We start from the raw sequence: 18,875 nt of genomic DNA on the forward strand, positions 1-18,875 counted from the left end.
CCCCTTCCTCGGGCGCGGGGGACGCGGAACATGGGCTCGCGCCCCGCCTTTGTCTCCCGGGCGCGAGCCGCAGCCCCGCGCAGCGCCGCGTAGCCGCCGCTCGGCTTTTGTGCCCGGGCGGCCGGGGGGACGCGCAGCCGGGGAGCCGCTGGCCGGCCGCGGCGGCAGCATGGACGTGACCATTTCGGAGCTCTTGGAGCTCTTTCTGCAGAGCCCGCTGGTGACCTGGGTGAGTGCCGTCCTGGGCGCCGACGGCTTCTGGAGGGCATGCGGGGTGGGGGCACCGCGAATGGCAAGCTGCCCGGGGTCTCATGCTTCCCGTGGACCGCCCACCGCCCCGTCGGGCTGGCATGGGAGCGAAAGGGGGCGGCGGAGGGTGGCCCCTGGCTTCCTCTCACACCCCCTCCCCAGAAGAGGCTTGCATACAGTACTCTTTGTTTGGAAAGTGTGCCCCCACCCTCTCCCTGTCCAGTGCTGTCCCTTGTGGGGTCCCCGGGACTCTCCTGCTCCCCTTGGCCTGACTAGGGCTCTGGAGAGAGCCTAGTTGCAACCTGTCGGCCTCCTCTGGCCCCCGGGAACTGTGCGCCCGGGTCTGGAGAAGGGACGCAGCAGGTGGTTGTTGCTGACTCCAGTGGGTTGGTTTAATTGGGGGGAAAGTGGGGAGGGGGCAGAGGTCGCATTCCAATCCCCCCCCGGGAAGAGAAGTTAAGCTTTTCCAACCATTACAGTAATAAGTTGGGCGCAGGAGCGATGATCTGCTTATGGAATTGAGATTTTCTCCTTGGGAGGGGATCACCTTTTCACCTGCCCCGGGAGTTGTGTGGGAGAGACTGTGTCGGAGAGACTGGCCATCCCGGAATTCTCGGTGCATTTGGCTTCACCTGAAGGGATCAACACCGATGGGGAATGGGTTTTGGATATTCCTCTGTCCATCCCAACCCCTGTGCCTTTTCTGGTTGTTTCTATGGTTCCGACTGGAAGCATTTTTAGGGAAGTTGGAGAGAAAGCTGCTAGGCAGCTAGAGAGAAGTGGGGGAGAAATGTTCTTTTCTCACCCTCCTTGTACAAGGTGGCTTGGGTGTGTGCGCGCACATGTACACTGGCCGTTGTGTGTTCCTCATCCATTAGGAAGGGCTTGTACAATTTGAACTTGGGCTTGGGTCCCAAGCCAGGGAGAGATGTTCAACCTCATTAACCCTGCCTTCTCTTCCCGAAGGTGAAAACTTTTGGCCCTTTTGGAAGCGAAAACGAAGACAACTTGAACATGTACATGGATTTGGTGGACGGCATCTTTTTAAATAAAATCATGTTGCAAATGTAAGTAACTTCTGGAAGGGACAGGGAGGGGAGAGCGACTCTGGGGGCTGTTGACCTAGGCAGGCCCCGCAGGCCTGTTTCAAGGTGGGCCCTGCATCTAATAATACCTGTAATAATGGGTATGTTGGGTTATTTTAAAGACCCTAGAATGGGGTTTGTAGCTTCTTTTGAAAGTTGAATTTGACTGGCCTTTATTGAAGTGTTGAGAGTGCAATTGACTTCAGACAGATACTTGACTTGAATGGTTTGTGGCACAATGAATCCCCGAAAGCCCCCTTTTTCTATTCTTGTGCATGAAACTTTTATGTGTGTGTCTGGTTACAGGAAGTGTTAGGGCTGGAGCATCTATGGGTGAAGATAAAGTTTCAGGCTAGGTTGGGAGTGCTTTTTTTTTTTTCATTGTAGTCTTGTCGCTTGTAGCATACCAGGCGCAATTGGGAAAACATCTTTCCTCCTAAGTTGACTCAAAAAGCCCCTTTTCAGGAAAGGCAAAAGACTTGAATGCAGTAGTGCTCTTATTTCTCTTGAAGAACGTGGCGCAGAACAGGCTTTTGTAAAAGTTATTTTACTTGGTCTCATGTACTCTCCACCACATCCGTTTTCTGCTGCTGAATTTTGCATGCATAGCATGGCTCCCTGTTTGATTGGCAGCCTGTCTTTTTGTAGTTTATTGGTGTTTCACTGCCACGATTCTTCATTCCAGCTACATTTCACTGTAAATCACTGGTGTTTGAAGAAATATGGATTATTGGAATGTTCTTTTAAAAATTAAATTATTTTTCTTCATATTTCTTTGTATTTCCTCCCTCCTCCCCCAGCTGCACTGAGAAGAAAGGAAAAAACAAAACCATCTGTTACAAACGTATATATTCAAGCAAAACAGATTTCCACATGGACATGTTCAAAACAGTGTCTGGGTCTTCTTCCCTTTGAGTCCATTATCTCTCAGGAGAGGAGTAACATGTTTCATCATGAGTGCTCTGGAATCGTGGCTGGTCATCGTGTTGATCAGCGCTCCTAAGACTTTCAGAGTTGGTTGTTTTTACAGTATTGTAGAAATTGTTCCGGTTCTGCTTACTTCATTCTCCATCAGTTTTTTTAATGTTTAGGTCCTTTTCCTCTTTCTTTGATCTGTTAGTCAGTCAGTAGGCATTTCTTGGGTACCTGCTCTTTGCCAGGCTCTATGCTAATTGATGGGGGCACAAAAGAACTCAAAAATCTAATGATCTCTTTGCAGTATTGACCTAGTAGTGATATTGCTGGATTAAAGGGTATGTAATTTAGTCATTTTCTTTCATCTTAGTGGAACATTTTTTTAAAATGATGGGCATACCATGGTGGTTGGAGGCATGTGGAATAGTGGAAAAAACTTTGCTTTAGGGAAATGGCGGAGGTGGATTTTGGGTCCCAACTTTACTGTCACTTAGCTAGCTGTATGACTTTGGGTACTTAACGCTTTACTTTTCTGGACCTCAAATTCCCTATTTGAGAAAGGAAGACATTGAATAAACTAGAAGTTGTTCTTATAGGTTATAAGGGAGTAGGATAGGGAAAGGAATATGCCAGTCACTTTACAAATATTATCTCATTTGATCCTTATAACAGTCCTTCAAGTTGTAGGTACTGTTACACTCCTATAGTTGAAGAAACTGAGGCAAACAGAGGTTAAGCAATTTGCTCAGGAGTTACTCAGGTTAGTAAGTGTTTGAGGCTATATTTGAACTCAGTGCTCTCTATCCATTGGGTCACCTAGCTGCCTCTGTATAAGAAAAAATCCAGTTCTAATTATGGTTTACCTGTGGCTCTGTATTCTGAAGAATGGAAATCAGGTAATTGGAGAACATTAATTTATGCCAAATGATAAAGAAAAGGAAAATTTTACCTGTAATCAAAAAAATTTTCTTTTTTTGGGAGAGGGCTGATATAATTTATAAAATGCCATTTTAAACCTACAGTTACAAAGCTTAACATTGCCCATTCATTTCTTCTCCTAATGAATAGTTTGGGTCATTTAGCAGATTATTAGGCTTTAGAGTTTGGACACAAACCTTCTCTCTTTTTTTTTTTTGGCAGTTGGGTTAAGTGACTTGCCCAGGGTCACACAGCTAGTACGTGTTAAGTGTTTGGTCTGAGTCCGAATTTGAACTCAGGTCCTCCTGACTAAAGGGCCTGTGCTCTATCCACTGCACCATCTAGCTGCCCCTACACTAGCCTTCTTTATATAAAATTACTAAACTCCAGTGTTTGATTAAAAGCTAAAAAAAAGATGACTCCCTTGTTTCAAATGGAAACTTTTGGCAGGTCTACTTGGTGTGCAGAGATGAAAATGAATTCTCTCTGGAATGCTCTGTGATAAATGTATCATTTTGGCTGCACTTGTCCATTCTGTCATGCCTGTTAAGTTACTGGATTCCATTGGTCCAGAAAGCTCTTTTTACTGAAATCTGGAGGCTGTGTAAAATTAAGAAAACCAGGGATATCTACACAGCTTTTACACACAGACCTGGCCGGGGTGGGGGGGGGTTGCTGCTGGACATTGCTCTCTTCACTGACCATTGGCATTTGTCAGACAGTTACTGCTTGCTTGTAAAATCAGAAAAGCCTTTCTGAGTGGGTCAGAACAGGAGAGTCAGAGTCAGAAAAATGCTAGCTTGTCAATTCCTCAGGTTTTCACTTGTGGCTCAGTTTCAGCTGAAGAGCTGTTGCCCTAAAATTACTCTGTTCTGATTGGATTTTTTAAAAAATTCAGTTTGGTAAATATGTGTTAACCTACTGTCTGTAGAGCAGTGTGCTAGAGAAGATAGGAAGTTTAGATAGAGACAGGTCCTACTTTTTTGGTGCTTTTAGTTTAATGGTGTTGGGGGGTAGGTGGGGGCCAAAACAACCACAGGAAACAATACAAACAAATATATTTAAGGCAGCCCCAGAATATGCTTCACGTTCCATCTGGTCATCCTTCAGGAAGACAGGGTTTACTTACCCAGGCATCTTGTCATCTGCCCAGCCCCCCCCTTTTCTCCCCATATGGAACCTCAGAGACCATGCCCCCCCCCGGGAGAATTAATTCACTCACTTTTGGAACTTTCTCATGGAATCGAGCTGTCCTGATTGGTGGAGGAGTGAGTACAAACTCACCTAACCCACATTTTTCTATCCGGCCTGACCCTGGGGGTTCATATGCCATCCGGCTTTTACCCAGGAAATCGAGGCCTACTGTGGCAGTTTGCCATGCTGAAATCCCCTCCTCTCCTAAGTTCCCCCCAGTCCTGTCAGACATCCAGATGGTCCAAAGCTAAATTCATCATTACCCCCAAATCCACCATTTTCCAAACCTTGCTTTTATGGTCTAGGGCACCCCTCTTCCCAGTCACCCAGCCTCACAACTTTGGCATCAAACTAAATTCTTCACTCTCAAGCCATATTAGTTCCCAGTACTTAGCACAGTGCCTGACATGTAGCAGGCACTTATTAAATGTTTATTGAATCAAAGTTGTGTCATTTCTACCTATACAACACATCTTGGTTTTGGCCCCTTTTCTGTCCTCTATGGAGGTTGTCTTGACAGTTACCTAACTGTTTGTTGTTTAATTTCCACAAAAGACAGCTGTGGTTGGAGCCAGTCATTTTGAGCATTGGCCTACAAAGTGACATCAGAGCTTCTGAGAATAAAATACTGGCTTTAAACAGAAAAATGTGATTCTTCTCTTGGTGTTCATGTGCAGGACTTGGTGGTGGTTTAACCCACTTGGAGTGAGATATAAAAAGAGAAGGAATAGGAGGGCAGAGCTTGGGAAAACTAGGAAGGTCTAATAAGTGGTCCTTAAAATTAATCAGAGTATATGGATGGGATGCAGAAGTGAGAATTTTAGCTATTGTTATTAAGTTTGAACTTTAAAAAAAATCCTTCAGGGGCAGCTAGGTGGTGCAATGGATAGAGCTCTGGCCTTGGAGTCAGGAGGACCTGAGTTCAAATCCAGCCTCAGACACCTGATATTTACTAGCTGTGTGACTCTGGGCAAGTCACTTAACCCCAATTACCTCACCCAAAAAAAAAATTGTCCAACTCTCTTTTGGGAAAAATCAGTCTTACCTGACACTTTGGAAAAATCTTGAGTTCTTAACTTTGTGTGTGTCAGAGACCTCTTTGGTAGGTAGGTGAAGCCTGTAGACCCCTTCTCAGAAGCACTTTTTAGATGCATAAAATAAAATAAGTAGGATTACAGAGGAAAACAGTTATATTGAAACACAATTAGCAAAACATTTTAAAAACCAAGTTCACAGACCTCTGGTCTCTGCATGACCTTGGAAAATTTATGTCCTGTTTCTGGGATTCAGTTTCATCTTTTAGAAAGTGAGGGAGTGATCTTTAAAGTATCTTTCACCTTTTCCACCAGTGGTCCTGAGTACATGCAGATAAGTATTTGGGTGTTTCTTTGATCTGCATTTCCTTGCTTCAGTGTTGTATCTTCTAGACAAGATAAGATTTTTTTCCAGTGGACTTGGGCAGAGAAGCCCGTCCCAGCTTCCTTTCCCCAGCCCCCCGGGACCTGCTGCAGAGTTCAGATTGTTTGCTTTCTTCAAACTCTTCCCCCACGCCAGGTGTTGCTGTGGTTTCTGTGGGATCATCAGGAACAGACATATTACTGGCTGTTAAAAAGTGTGTTGTGTTGAAAATGAATCCAGAAATACAGAGGAAACTTCAGGTTGGGACTGTATTGAGATTTAACTTCTTTTCTAAGCAGTTGCATCCTTTTAGACTTCATGTTTCTGCCCTTTGAAGGGTCGTGGTTTTTTTTAAGTCATAGAAACGGAGACAAAAAAAGACTGACAAAAAAAGACTGACCGCTTGGCTCCTGGAAGAGGTAAAGGGTTGGCACTCCAGCCAGAATTAGAATGCAGGCATTTCTGGCTCTCAGCTCCTTCCTTGTAGACTTCCGTGAGAGTCCTCTTATAGCCCTGGCCTACTGTGACTTTCTTGTGGACTCAAAACTAGTTATAAAACTCAGGAAGTTATCAGCTGTCCCTCAAGTTGGTGGTCAAGGTTTGTTAGAAGTTAAATTGTCATGTTTTCTCAGGAGCCCTTGGGAAGGGTCTCTTTTTTTCATTTTGTAACCAGATGCATTGAGGGGAATGTTGAGTTCTCGGCCTCCTGGCATTTGGACATGTCTTAAGAATGGCTGTTGGTTGGGGCAGTGGAATAGAGCACCGGCCCTGAAGTCAGGAGGACCTGAGTTCAAATCCGGCTTCAGACAAAACGCTTGACACTTACTAGCTATGTGACCCTGGGCAAGTCACTTAACCTCAACTGCCTAAAAAATAAAAATAAAAAAAAGTTTCATTAAAAGAATAGTTGTTGGTTCCTTGTGGAAGACAGAAAAAAAGAGGGTGTTAGGAGACCACCCTTGTTATGGCCTGTAGTGCTAACAGCTTTGTGAGTCTGGACAAGTCATCTGACCTCAGGGTGCCAGGTTTTCTCCTTTCTGTACCTTTCTCTAAATAAAGATGGGGTTTAGTTAGGATTAATCAAATACTAATAAAAGACTTTTATGTTCTTCTAAAGGGGCTGGAGATTATAAAAGATGATGACAGTCATTATCATTAATTATGGAATCCAGGGAGCATTGGGGTTTTTTTCTGATAACCTTGTTTTTTTTTTCTGTAATTTGAAGATGAAGAAAAGCATCACCAGTTGCTGGTGAAGTGAAAATGGAGCTCAGAAGGAAACAGTTTAATTTCCTCCCACTCATTTTTACAGATGGAATGAACTGTGGCTTGTCTATCTTTTGTATTTCTCCTACTGCTCTGTGCATTGTAGGTGTCTAATAATTGGTTTTGGAAGGAATGAAAGGAAAAAACCAGAGCCCTAAAGAGGATCGTAGAACTATAGATTTTAGAACTTGAAGGGACCTTGGAAATCCATCTAATATCCCCTTATAAAATAGGAAATTGAAGCTCAGAGAGGCTGGGTCAAGGTCACAGGGGTAGTAAGTGTCCACACTGGCTGCAATTTGAGCCCAGGAGAGAGAGAGAGACAGAGAGTGAGTGTGTGGGTGGGTGTGGGTGGCTTACCCACAGTCCCACAGCTAGTGGCCAAGACTTGCACTAAAAGCTGAGTCTTTTGAATTAGAATCAGTTTTCCTCTCCCAGGGATTGTAGTATGGGTATGGCAGACATCTATTGCAAAAAGAGGCCAAGAATCAATTGAGAGAATTTTCTTTTCCTAAATAATCTTAATTTACCCTGGCTCCCTCATAAGCAAGTGGAGCCCTAATGACAGGGTAATGATCCTAACCAGTAAGTGTCAGGGTTCTTTTGTGGCAATGTTCTCAGTTAGGGAGGTGCTTCCCAGAATTGACCGGGAAGGAAAGCAGGATGATTGGGGGCATCCCTTACCCACGCTGACTGAAAACCTGGCTTCCGGGTCCCGGGCTGTATGAGTTAGTGCCTTTGCTCGCTGGCTGTATGCAATTTGCAGAAATGCATGATGATTCTTTTACTTTCTGCTTGTAATTTTCTTCCTGTATTTGTCAGAAGCTACTCAAGTGACATTTGTAAACTGGTTGCTAAATGGAAAAAAATGAAAACAGCTAAAGCCCCACTTACCTTCTTTTTTGTTTTCTCTCAAAATTCCAGGTGCTGAGACCTAGTGATGATTTGGGTTGTTTCTCAGCATTTTTCTGCATATTTATTTCTGCAGATATACTATCTCCCTCCCCCCCACTTTTTTTTTGGGCTGGGACTTGGGATTTTATTAATACAGGAAACTTCTGCTGTGGAAACTCCCTCCAACAATACAGATGAACAGCTTATCTATAATGATTTATCATCTTAGTTGCCAGGGACATCGAGAGGGTTGATTGATACGGTCACCTCGCTGATAACCTTAGGTTAGAGCTGGGGAGGGAGCCTCATTTGAAGGCTGAGTCCTTTAATTACTACACTGAAGTGTCTCTGTTTGGCTCCTTAAGGCTCATGTTAAAAAAAATAAATAAATAAATGCCGGGTGTTGTAGCTGTAATGTAAAGCATTAAAAAAAACCCTCCGAGGTTTTTAGGCACCTTATAGGCTTTATAGTCTGAAATTGTCCCATCCCTGTGAGCTCATTTCTAGAGAATTATGTTCATCTTCAGTTTCTTGGTACTCAGGAGATCCAAAATAAACATGTAAAATGTAAATATTGGCCAGGTTCTATTGAGGAACAGTAACATTACATGGCTACTGAACTGGGTAACCTTAGCCTACCCTAAGATTCCTGTATTTCAATATAGTGAATGTATAAAATTCATGGCAGGGGGTGTGTATGCACACCCACTGGTGGTTGTTATTTAGTGGGTTTTTAAAAATTTAACCTAACAAAGTGTGAAGCATGTTTAGTTTAGTGTTCAATAAATACCTTTTTTTCCCTTGGCTTTTAAACAGAGCTACATAAAGCCATTTTATTTCTAATGGCAGTTGAAAATAATTCCTCTTCTAGACTTTCCTAGGCGGTTCTCTTATTTATTGGGCTTTCATGGGCTTTAATTCTTTAACTCCAGAAATTCCACGTCCCTTCTGTGTTCTGTTCTTTCCTTAGCCTGGGTAAGGGAGGAAGAGAGTAAACATTTATATAGCACCTACTATGTGCCCATGCGTTGGGCTCATGGCTTTTATAACCATGATCTCATTTGACCCTCACAGCTGATGAGAAGTGCAAGGCACATGTGTCGAGGTGTCGTGTGGAAAGAATTTGCACAACCGTCTTGGGAGGTATCCCCATGTTACAGTTGAGGAAACTGAGGCAGAGGTGAAATGACTGTCATACAGTTAGTAAATGTCTGAGACCACATTTGAACTCAGGTCTTCCTGACTCCAGGCCCAGCTCTCAATGCGCTGAGCCACCTAGCTGCCCTTGGGGAACATTTCGCTGAGAAGGGCCTTCACTGACAGGCCTTCTTCTGCTCTCCAAGAAGTCTTAGTTCTTAACAATCATGACGTAGTGGACAGAGCACTGGATTTGGCATCCAGAGGACCTGAGTTCAAATCCTGCCTTTTGTGCTAAGCACTGGGGATATAAAAAGAGGTAAAAGACAGTCTGTACCCTCTTTGTTGTCCTGTTGTGTCCTAGTCTTTATGATCCGTGGACCATTGCATGCCAGCACTGTCCATGGAGTTTTCTTGGCAAAGATATTGGAGTAGTGTGCCATTTTTTCTTCTCCAGTTGATTAAGGCAAACAGAGATTTAAGTGACTTGCCCACGGTCACACAGCTATTAAGTGTCTGAGGCTGGATTTGAACTCAGGTCTTATCCACAGAGCCACCTAGCTGCCTCCTCTCTCCCCTCTTTGTTGTTGTTATTGTTCATTTGTATTAGACTTTTTGTGACCCCATTTGGGGTTTTCTTGGCAAAGATACTAGAGTGGTTTGCCATTTTCTTCTCCAGCTCATTTTACAAATGAGGAAACTGAAGCAAACAGAGTTAAGTGACTTGCCCAGGGTCACACAGCTAGTAAGTGTCTGAGGCCAGATTTAAACTCAGGAAGGTAAATCTTCCTGACTGCAGACACAGAACCCTATCCACTTAGCCACCTAGCTGTCCCTTACCCCCTAGGAGCTCACAATCTAATCACCACCGAATGAAATAAGGTATGTAAAATGGTCAAAACCAAAGCACCTGCCTTGTTGTGAAGATCAAATGAATTGGCATAGAAAATGGTTTGCCAACCTTAAAGCATTCTATAAATGATAGGCAATATTATAAATAATAACAACCTTTTCTCTATAGTAAGAGTACTTACTCTATCTACTTAAGTCAGGACCCAAGGATTTCAGGCCTGATCTCTGAGAGTTGCCTGCAGAAGGATTTTTGAGTAAGTCATTGTGGAGCAATGGAAAAAGATCCATGATTTAGAATCAGCAGAGCTGAGTTGGAATCTCAGGGCTGTCACTTATGTGCCCTTGTTCAAGTAATATTACCTCAGCCTCCTCCTGTATAAAAAAGAACAAGTTAAGTTGTGGGGTCCTTTCTAGCTAAAATCCTAAGATGCTGGATCTTTTGTACAGCTTCCTCTGCATTTGTACTGCCTCCTTCTTCCCGGTGGATATTAGGAAACTCCTTTGTGCTTCAGGAACATGAATTGCTATTGTTTTGAAAAGCAGCCTCTGGCAGATGTGGCGAAAAGTAGAATCTCTTTCAGTTTTACCAAGTCTCTGCTCTGTAAACAGGACGATTTTGGTGCGTGTGACGTGCTTATAAAGAAATGGGATGAAAGCCGCGTACGCAGATAAGTCCAGTGAAGTCAGTCTTTCCTTTGGTTTCGTCTCCATGAGGGCTGACACTTGTGTGAGGTTGGAAAAGAAATGACAAGACCCACAGGCATTATTGGCATCCTTCCCTGTGTCATTTTGTCGTGGGATGTTTTATGTTCTGTGTATTGTTGCCAATGGGCTTTTTAGATTTTCTGGGCAGAGACGATAACTCCCCAGAGTCAGACCACGCCAATCCCTTCCCAGGTCAGTGGAAAGATGCCCATGGAGTCTCTGCTAAAGTAAGAAGACCTTTCCAATATTCTCTAATCTTAGTGCCTTCTAAGATGATCTCTGCTTTAGTCAGTAACTATCTCCTTTATATGTAGTTATTCAAATGTTGTCTCTTATCTCTCATTAGACTGTGAGCTTCCTGAGAGCAGGAATTTTTTTTTTACAATTTTTTGTATCCTCATTAAGGTTTCATACATTTAGGATTGTTAGGCATTTAATCCCCTTTATTCATGACATAGCTTGTATCCTAGGATTCGGAGCTGGGAGGAACCTTAGCGGCCATCAGTTCCAGTGCCCCCATTTTACAGATGAGGAAGCCCAGAGTTATGGCAGGCTGACCTGGCCTCAGGATGATCTGGGTCCAATTCATGCTAGCTGTATGACCATGGATAGGTCACTTAATTTTAAAAAAATAATATTTTTTTTCCCCAAGTTATATGTAAGGACACTTTCTAACATTCATTTTTAAAAAAATATTTTTAATTTATGGAATAAAACAATAATTTCTATAACATAGTACAATAAAAAATGATTGTACATGAAACTGCAAATCTGTTATACCCGACTTGCTATTCCATTCAAATATACAACAAAATTATAATATAAATTACTTTTTTCTCCCCTCCCAAGATGGGTACCATTAAACCCAACCTTACTCCCTCCTCCCTGAGACAGGAAGCAGTTTGATAGAGGTTATACATGTTCAATCACGTAAAACATATTTGATAAGTCACTTAATGGGTAGAATGTTGGACTTGGAGTCAGGAAGAATGTAAAGTGCTTTGCAAAGCTTTATGAATGATAGATATTATTTATTTTAATTTATTTATATTATTTGTATATTATATTATATACATAGTTTATTTATATTATTATATTATCAGACATTCACCAACTGGGTGACCCTGGAATGGGCAGCTAGGTAAAGAAATGAATAGAGCATGGGCCTGGGACTCAGGAAGACCTGAGTTCAAATTTTACCTTAGCTTACTATCTTATGTGCTTGCCTTATGTGCTACCTGTGTGACCCTAGACTAGTCATTCAACCTCTAGACCTCAGTTTCCTCATCTGTGAAATGAGATAAGAATGCCTCACTGGGTTGTTAGGAGGATCAAATGAGTTAATACGTAAAGTGCTTTGCAAACTTTAAAAGTGCTCTGTAAATATGAGCTACTGGATAAGGCACTTCCCTGCTCTGGGCCTCAGTTTCCTCATCTGTAAAATGGTGGGGTTGGATTTGATGACCTCTCAAGTTCTTTCCAGCTCTAAATCTATTCTTTGGACCTCTCGGTGTCTAAGCAACTCTTGAAGATTCTGAGTTGTAGAAGATTTGGGAGAAGGAATTTCCTTTCAATGGGGAATTCTTACATTGATGAAATCCTGAGCCCTGACTCCCTCAAAAAATTCGCTTGCCAGGATTTCATAGGATTTTAGAACTGGAAGAGAGGGGACGTTTGAGTACATGTAGTAAAACCCCATCATTTGCTGACTGAATTAAACAGATGTTTTAGTAGGGGCCTACTATATGGTTTTGGGGGCTAATGAGGGGAAATGGAAACATTTCTCTCCCCTCTGATAGCTTACATTCTAGTTGGGGAAAACTGTGCATTGATAAGTGAATCTATACATAACAAATACAAAGTAATTTCAGAATTGGGGGAGTAGTAACTGAAGTTTAAAGGAGTTAGTTGGGGGACAAATTGAAAGAGGCACTTTCATATAGTTCATAATAAGTGTAGAGAATTTCCTCACAACAGCCCTTCAGGGTAGGTGCTATTATTATCATCATCATCATTTTACAGATGAGGAAACTGAGGCAAGCAGAGCTGAAGTGACTTACTACAGGTCACACAGCTTGTAAGTGTCTGAGGCTGGATTTGAACTTGGGTCTTCCTGACTCCAGGCCCAGTGCTTTGTCAGCTGTGCCACCTAGCTGCCCCTCCTGCTAGAATATATGCACCTGGAGGGTAGAGATCGTGTCTTATCTAAACTGTGACTCTTCCTCAGTCTCTCCTACCATATGGCTGACTGCACCAGGGGTCTTTGGTAAATGTTCTCGTTAAAGTAATAATAATAGCTAACCTTTATATAGTGTTTACTCTGTGCCAGGAACTGTACTAAGTACTTTACAATTATTATCTCATTTGATCCTCACAACAACCCTGGGGGTGGGGTGCTTGTTATTATCCCCATTTTACAGATGAAGAAACTGAGTTAAGCAGAGATTAAGTGACTTGACCAGGGTCACACAGCCAGTAAATGTCTGGGGTCACATTTGAACTCAACATCTTCCCGACTCACAGGTCCAGCAACTACCATATTTTGAAAAGTGTTTGACTTTTGGTGCTTTTCAAGAAATATTTCATTTCTTCTTCTTTTTTCTGTAGAGACCCCAGGCCAACAAACCAGCGGATCAACAAACATGTCAACAATGACGTGAACCTTCGGATACAAAACCTCACCATCCTGGTTAGGAGCATTAAAACCTACTACCAGGTATCTGCTTTCCTCTCCCCTCGAGGTTCTGTCTCCTCTGTTTCGTGACATAGTTCATGGTGGCCAGAGGAGAGAGACAGGAAATGACGTGCCTTTACGTGCCTTTCAGAGTTCTCTGAGCCTGCGTTTCTGTCATCAGGTGCTGGTTATAAACCTTTTAAGAATGATCAATTAATCAGCAACTGTGGATTAAACTTTTATTACGTGCTAGGCTCTAGGGGAATACAGAGACAGCAATGTAAGAGCTTATGTTTTCTCAGTGCCAATTCCCTTTAATCTTGATGCTTTTTAGCTAAAACCTGGATAACAGGTTGGTTTTCTCTCATGTGGCTTTTCGGTGTTTTCCCAGTCAGCTGTTGTGGTTGGTGATGGACTGCCACGTCCTGGGTTCTAAAATGAGAATTAAACGAGTGTGCCTCAGTTTCTCCAAGTTTACCACAAGATTGTGTGTCTGTGTACCCCTTTCCACCAGTTTTTAGCTTCTTGTCTCAGCCTGGAGCCTCAGTCCTGAGCCCTGGACATCATCAGGTCTTTGTATACATTTCAGAAATTCTCCGATTTTCTCTGCTCGGGTCATGGCCTGCAACCGTAATTCCATTGGTTACAACCCTGGTATAATTGTTGGTGTCTTCCTGGTTCAAATGTAAGCTCCCTGAGGGCAAGGGCAGTTATATTTTTCTGCCTGTGCCATAGCTATAACAGTGGTGGATTCTCAGCTTGTGTCCCTGTTAGCGTATTTAATGCTGTTTATTCCTTTGTAGTTCAACCGCATGTTGGGCCCCTGTTCCTCTTGATACAAGCAGGTATTTACAGGTACTTGAATCCCTTACCTCTGCTGAATGATGGGGGACAAAAGTAGAAAAAATGTCTGTGACTTTTGAGGGATCATTGTATTGTTTTTGATAGGACCTTTTAACAACTGATAGGGACTAGTGCAAGGATGCTGTGGAGTAGTTTTATGGGTTTTCCTGTGTGTATGAATTCTTGGAGCCCAGCTCACTCACTGATGGGTTAAAAAGTTTTTGGGGAAGGAAGTGGATCACTGGACTCAGGATGGATTCTGCTGTTAGGATGCCCCCTCTCCCCATCCCCCCCTTCCCTGCTTTGTTCTCTCTGGGAGGCCCCTTTCAGCTTAGAACAAGTGGTATAACTTTAATTACAGACATCTGCAAAACTAAAGGAGTAGTTAAGGTGAGCCTTCTGCTCATTAGAAGAGCTGTTTGCCTTACTTGGAAAGGCAAAGAAAGGTCGGTCAGTAGGGTCAGAACTACTCCAGGTCGTGAACGAGCCTGAGTTAGGGTGATAACTATATGTAAGTTGTATTAGCTGGGATAGCCATGGTGCTGAAATCCATCTCACTTCCTTTTTTGACTGGGATTTCTTGGCATATCATGTCTGACTTTTGTAAGGCACTTCAGGTACCGGATCATAGGGTCTAGAGAGGGAAGGATCCTCTGTGGTCATCTACCAACCTCTTTATTTTATGGATGAGAAATCAAATTCCTTGCCCCTGGTCACATAACCAGAATTGGGCTCCAGGTTTTTCAGTTCCAAATGCCCCCTGAGATATTATTTACAAATAACATTTGTAAAGCGCTTAGCATGTTAGTGCCTGACACATAGTAGGTGATTAAGGAATACTTGTGCCCTCCCCCTTCACCCTCTTGACAATACTGTTCGGTACCAAAGCTTCTCCTACTTTGTGTGATTAGATGGAGAAATGTAAATTGGATGCGGGGATGTTGACGTGACTGGTTGGAAAAATTGTATACAAGTAGCATTGATTTATGTCATCTTGGAGGGAGGTTTCTAGTGGCATGTCCAAAGGGCATGTGAGGTAGGCGGTGTGGTATTAAACCATTTCACAGAAGTCCCCTGATGCTAATCTCAGTGTGGTTCCTAACTTGCTATTGTCATGATGGTTTTGTTGGCTTTGTATAGAAAATGTTACTGGACTGATAGATTGTCTTAAAATTTCCTGTAAATCCAGTGGGCCACACTCTGTGTAGGGCCTGTGGCCCTATGAGAGTTATTTACCCTCATGGCTGAGTTGGTAGAGCAAGGTAGAGAGTGCTAAACGAGGGGTCAGGAGACCTGGTTTGAGCCCTAGCTTTGCCATTGACTAGCCATATGACCTGGGACTTTACCTTCCTCTTCTGTAAAATGGGAATAATAACATACCTACTTTACCTTTCTTATAGAACTCTTGTGAGGAAAGCACTATTTGCCAAGATTTTCTTCTAAGGGAAGGTCATGTAACTTTTAAGTGCATTTTGTCTTTTGCCCTTTGTTCAGTATAAACAGGTTGCTGTTTATAATTAGCAAAAGACTGGCTTATTAAAGTAGTGAGCTCCCCTTCACTGGAAGTATTCAAGCAGAAACTAAATAGACTCATTTAGGAATGTTGTAAAGGTAATTCCTGCACTGAGTAGTAGGTTGGGTTAGATGACTTCACTCTTGAGGTTATGTCAAGTTGTGTGGGTATCTGAAACTCCTTCTTTTGTTGTTGTTTTGCTTTTTTTGTGGCCAACTGGGTTAAGTGACTTGCCCAGGTTCGCACAGCTATTAAGTGCCTTGAGACCGAATTTGCACTCAGGTCCTCCTCACTCCAGGGCTGCTGCTCTGTCCACTGTGCCACTTAATTTCCCCCTTTAAACTCCCTCTTGACCTCAGTTTTCTTATCTTTAAAAAGAAAGGGTTGGACTGATTCATTGATCCCTAAGGTCAAAGTTCTTTCTAGCTCCAAGATGCTACAGTTCTCAGGGCTAACGAGTACATGGTAGCCCCTGAACTTAAATGAGTTCTGCGTGTACCTTACACAAGGCTCTGTATAGAATATGTACGCTTTTTGACTGGTTATTGTCATAAAGGGACAATGCCAGAACGTACAGTAAAAAAAAACCTGATCTGCTTCTGTTTTTAAAAGGATCCATTCATGTAGTGACCAATTTAGAAATAAAAGAGAATTAAGAGGAACGCATTGTTACTTAATAGTGAGCTCATGCAGATTTTAGTTATCAGATAAATGAGAGGCCCTCAGCTGACATAACCCAGTCCCCAGAGACCAGATGTGACTCTAGGGGTGCTAGTGTTTTGTATCATCTTTAGTCGAAGTCCCTTCTGCTGCTTCTCCTAACAAAGGTCAATTTCCCTTTCTCCTCTCCTTTCCCAAACACACCCTGATGGATGAATGGAACACTTTCTCTTATGCTTGGTCTGAGCATGTCAGGGTTAGAGGATCAACTCCCCTGTTTTTGTTTTTAGAATGACCTCCCTGATCCCGTGGCTGACCACTTCCTCCTCTCCTCTCTGCTCCAGCAACAATGGGGCCAGAAAAGCTTGAAAGGAGAGAGGCCGCCCTTGGAAGAGCATGGACTTGTGTGTTTTCCAAGGAAGCCCTCCTTTGACCTCAGTGAAAACTTGCCAAGGAGGATATTAAGTTTTCATGGGCTTTTAATGCTTAGGTCAGGATGCTGAAGACTGAAGTCTGAGAGGATTCAGACTAATTCAGAGCAAGAGGTCGCTTTTGACCACAGAGCCCTCCCTGCCTTAGAATCCTTCTGATATTAGCATGCATTGATGACTGAATGGAGTTCAGATCTAGCCTCAGACACCAGCTGCGTGGGGAAGTCACTTCACCCTGTTTGCCTCAGTTTCTTGAAATGTGAAATGAGCTGGAAAAGGAAATGGTGAACCAGTCCAGCATCTTTGCCAAGAAAATCCCAAATGGGTTTACAAAGAGTCAGACAAGACTGAAAACAGCTGACCAATAATATAGCAGCTACTGTGTGCCAGGTACTCGTTTGACCACCTTGTGAGGTGAGGCTTGTTATTATCCCCTTTTGACAGGGGACAGAGCTGGTGCAAACAGAGGGTGAAGCAACTTTCTCAGGATCACGTAACCTAGAAAGTGCCTGAGGCTGGATTAGAACTCGGGTCGTCCTGTCTCTAGGCTGGTACTCTGTGCCACCAGCTGCCTCCGAATGGAGAAGGTGATAATCTTGTCCTCCGCCCTGGTCACTCCTCCATCTTCCGTGTTGTGTTTGGGTTAGGAAAACCACATTTTAGGAAGGTCATTGTCAAGCTGGTGCTTCTTCATCAGAGGAGGACAAATCTTATTATAGGAATAGGATTAGACAGTAGTTTATATGAGGATCGTTTGAAGGATGGATAGTGTTTCTCTTGGAGAAAAAGAAACTCAGAGGAACGTGATAATTGTGCATAAATATTTGAAGAAATATTGTGTGGAAGAGGCCCCAGACTTGTTCTACTTTGATCCAAAAGGTAATTAAAAAAAACAGTATTTGTATACAGTAAACACTGTTTATCTAAATAACAGCATTTCTGTAAGGTTTCAAGAGTTAAGCCCTTTATATCTGCTACTTCATTTGTTCCTTACAACAGCTTTGTGAGATAGGTGGTCTTATCTTCATTTTTCACATGAGGAAACTGAGGCAGAGATCAGTTAAATAACTTACCCAAGGTCAGTTGGTTGAGGCAGGTTTTGAACTGAGGTTGTCTTGACTCCAGGTCTGGCACTCTATATACTCTAGGGGCCCTGGGAGCAGTGGGTGGAAATGACAGAGTTAAGAGTTCAGCTTGGTAAAAGAAAAAAGCTTCCTAATGTTTAGAATTCTCTAAAATTGGAATTGTTGTTCAAGGGTATCTGACTCTGTGACGCAGTGGACCTCTGTCTATGGGGTTTTCTTGGCAAAATTACTGGAGTGGTTTGCCATTTTCTTCTCCAGTGGCAAACAGGTTAATTGACTTGCCCAAGGACGTACAGGGTATCTGAGGCTGGATTTGAACTCAGGTCTTCCTGACTCCAAACCCAGCACTCTATCCATTGGACCACCTAGCTGCCTCTAAAATTTAGGTTGCCTTAAAAAGGTGGTGAGTTTCTCTAACATTGGGAATATTTGAGTGCAGACTGGATTGTTTATTAGGGGCCACATGTAGCCTTGAGGAGGAAGGTTCCCCACCTCTGGAAGGCATTCCTATTCATTGAATGTTGTACTAAGTGTCCCTTCCGACTCTGAATGAATTGGGGCTCTAGCTTGAATAAGAAGTCTTGAAGAAGCAGCTAGATGGCCCAGTGGACACACCACTGGGCCTGAGTTCAGATCTTGCCTCATACCCTGGGCAAGTCCCTTCACCCTATTTGCCTCAGTTTTCTTATCTGTAAAATGAGCTGGAGAAGGAAATGGCAAACTACTCCAGTATCCTTGCCAAGAAAACTCCAGATGAGGTCAGAGAGTCAGACTAGAAAATGACTCAACAGCTGTGTGCCAAATGGGCTGCCGCATAACCTCTGTTTTGCCTTAATCTACTGGAGGATGAAATTCTATTATAAATACATAAATATAATTTTAGATAAATAAATATTGCATAAATAGTAGTACTGACCTGCTGTGGTCCATGTCATAGAAGAGTCAGATATGACTGAACAAAGGGGAAAAAGGGAAAAAATGACTAAAGGAAAAAAATTCCTGAGGATGGCACGATAACAGGAAAAAATGAGAGGCGAGACTGGGATGGGCATAGGA

The 18,875-nt window shown here is 43.0% G+C and overlaps 1 protein-coding gene across 1 annotated transcript in view; it reads left to right on the plus strand.

Annotated features, from left to right (window-relative positions):
* The window catches only part of CCDC88C (coiled-coil and HOOK domain protein 88C), a 228,463-nt gene continuing 209,588 nt past the window's right edge, over positions 1-18,875 (plus strand). The window contains 3 exon segments of the mRNA XM_021000217.2: positions 1-229; positions 1,216-1,316; positions 13,221-13,329. Coding sequence (XP_020855876.1) covers positions 170-229; positions 1,216-1,316; positions 13,221-13,329 — 270 coding nt within the window. The 5' untranslated portion in view covers positions 1-169.

This window comes from Phascolarctos cinereus, unplaced genomic scaffold, assembly GCF_003287225.1.
Source record: "Phascolarctos cinereus isolate Bilbo 61053 unplaced genomic scaffold, phaCin_HiC Scaffold_3;HRSCAF=262, whole genome shotgun sequence".
NCBI classification, from domain to species: domain Eukaryota; kingdom Metazoa; phylum Chordata; class Mammalia; order Diprotodontia; family Phascolarctidae; genus Phascolarctos; species Phascolarctos cinereus.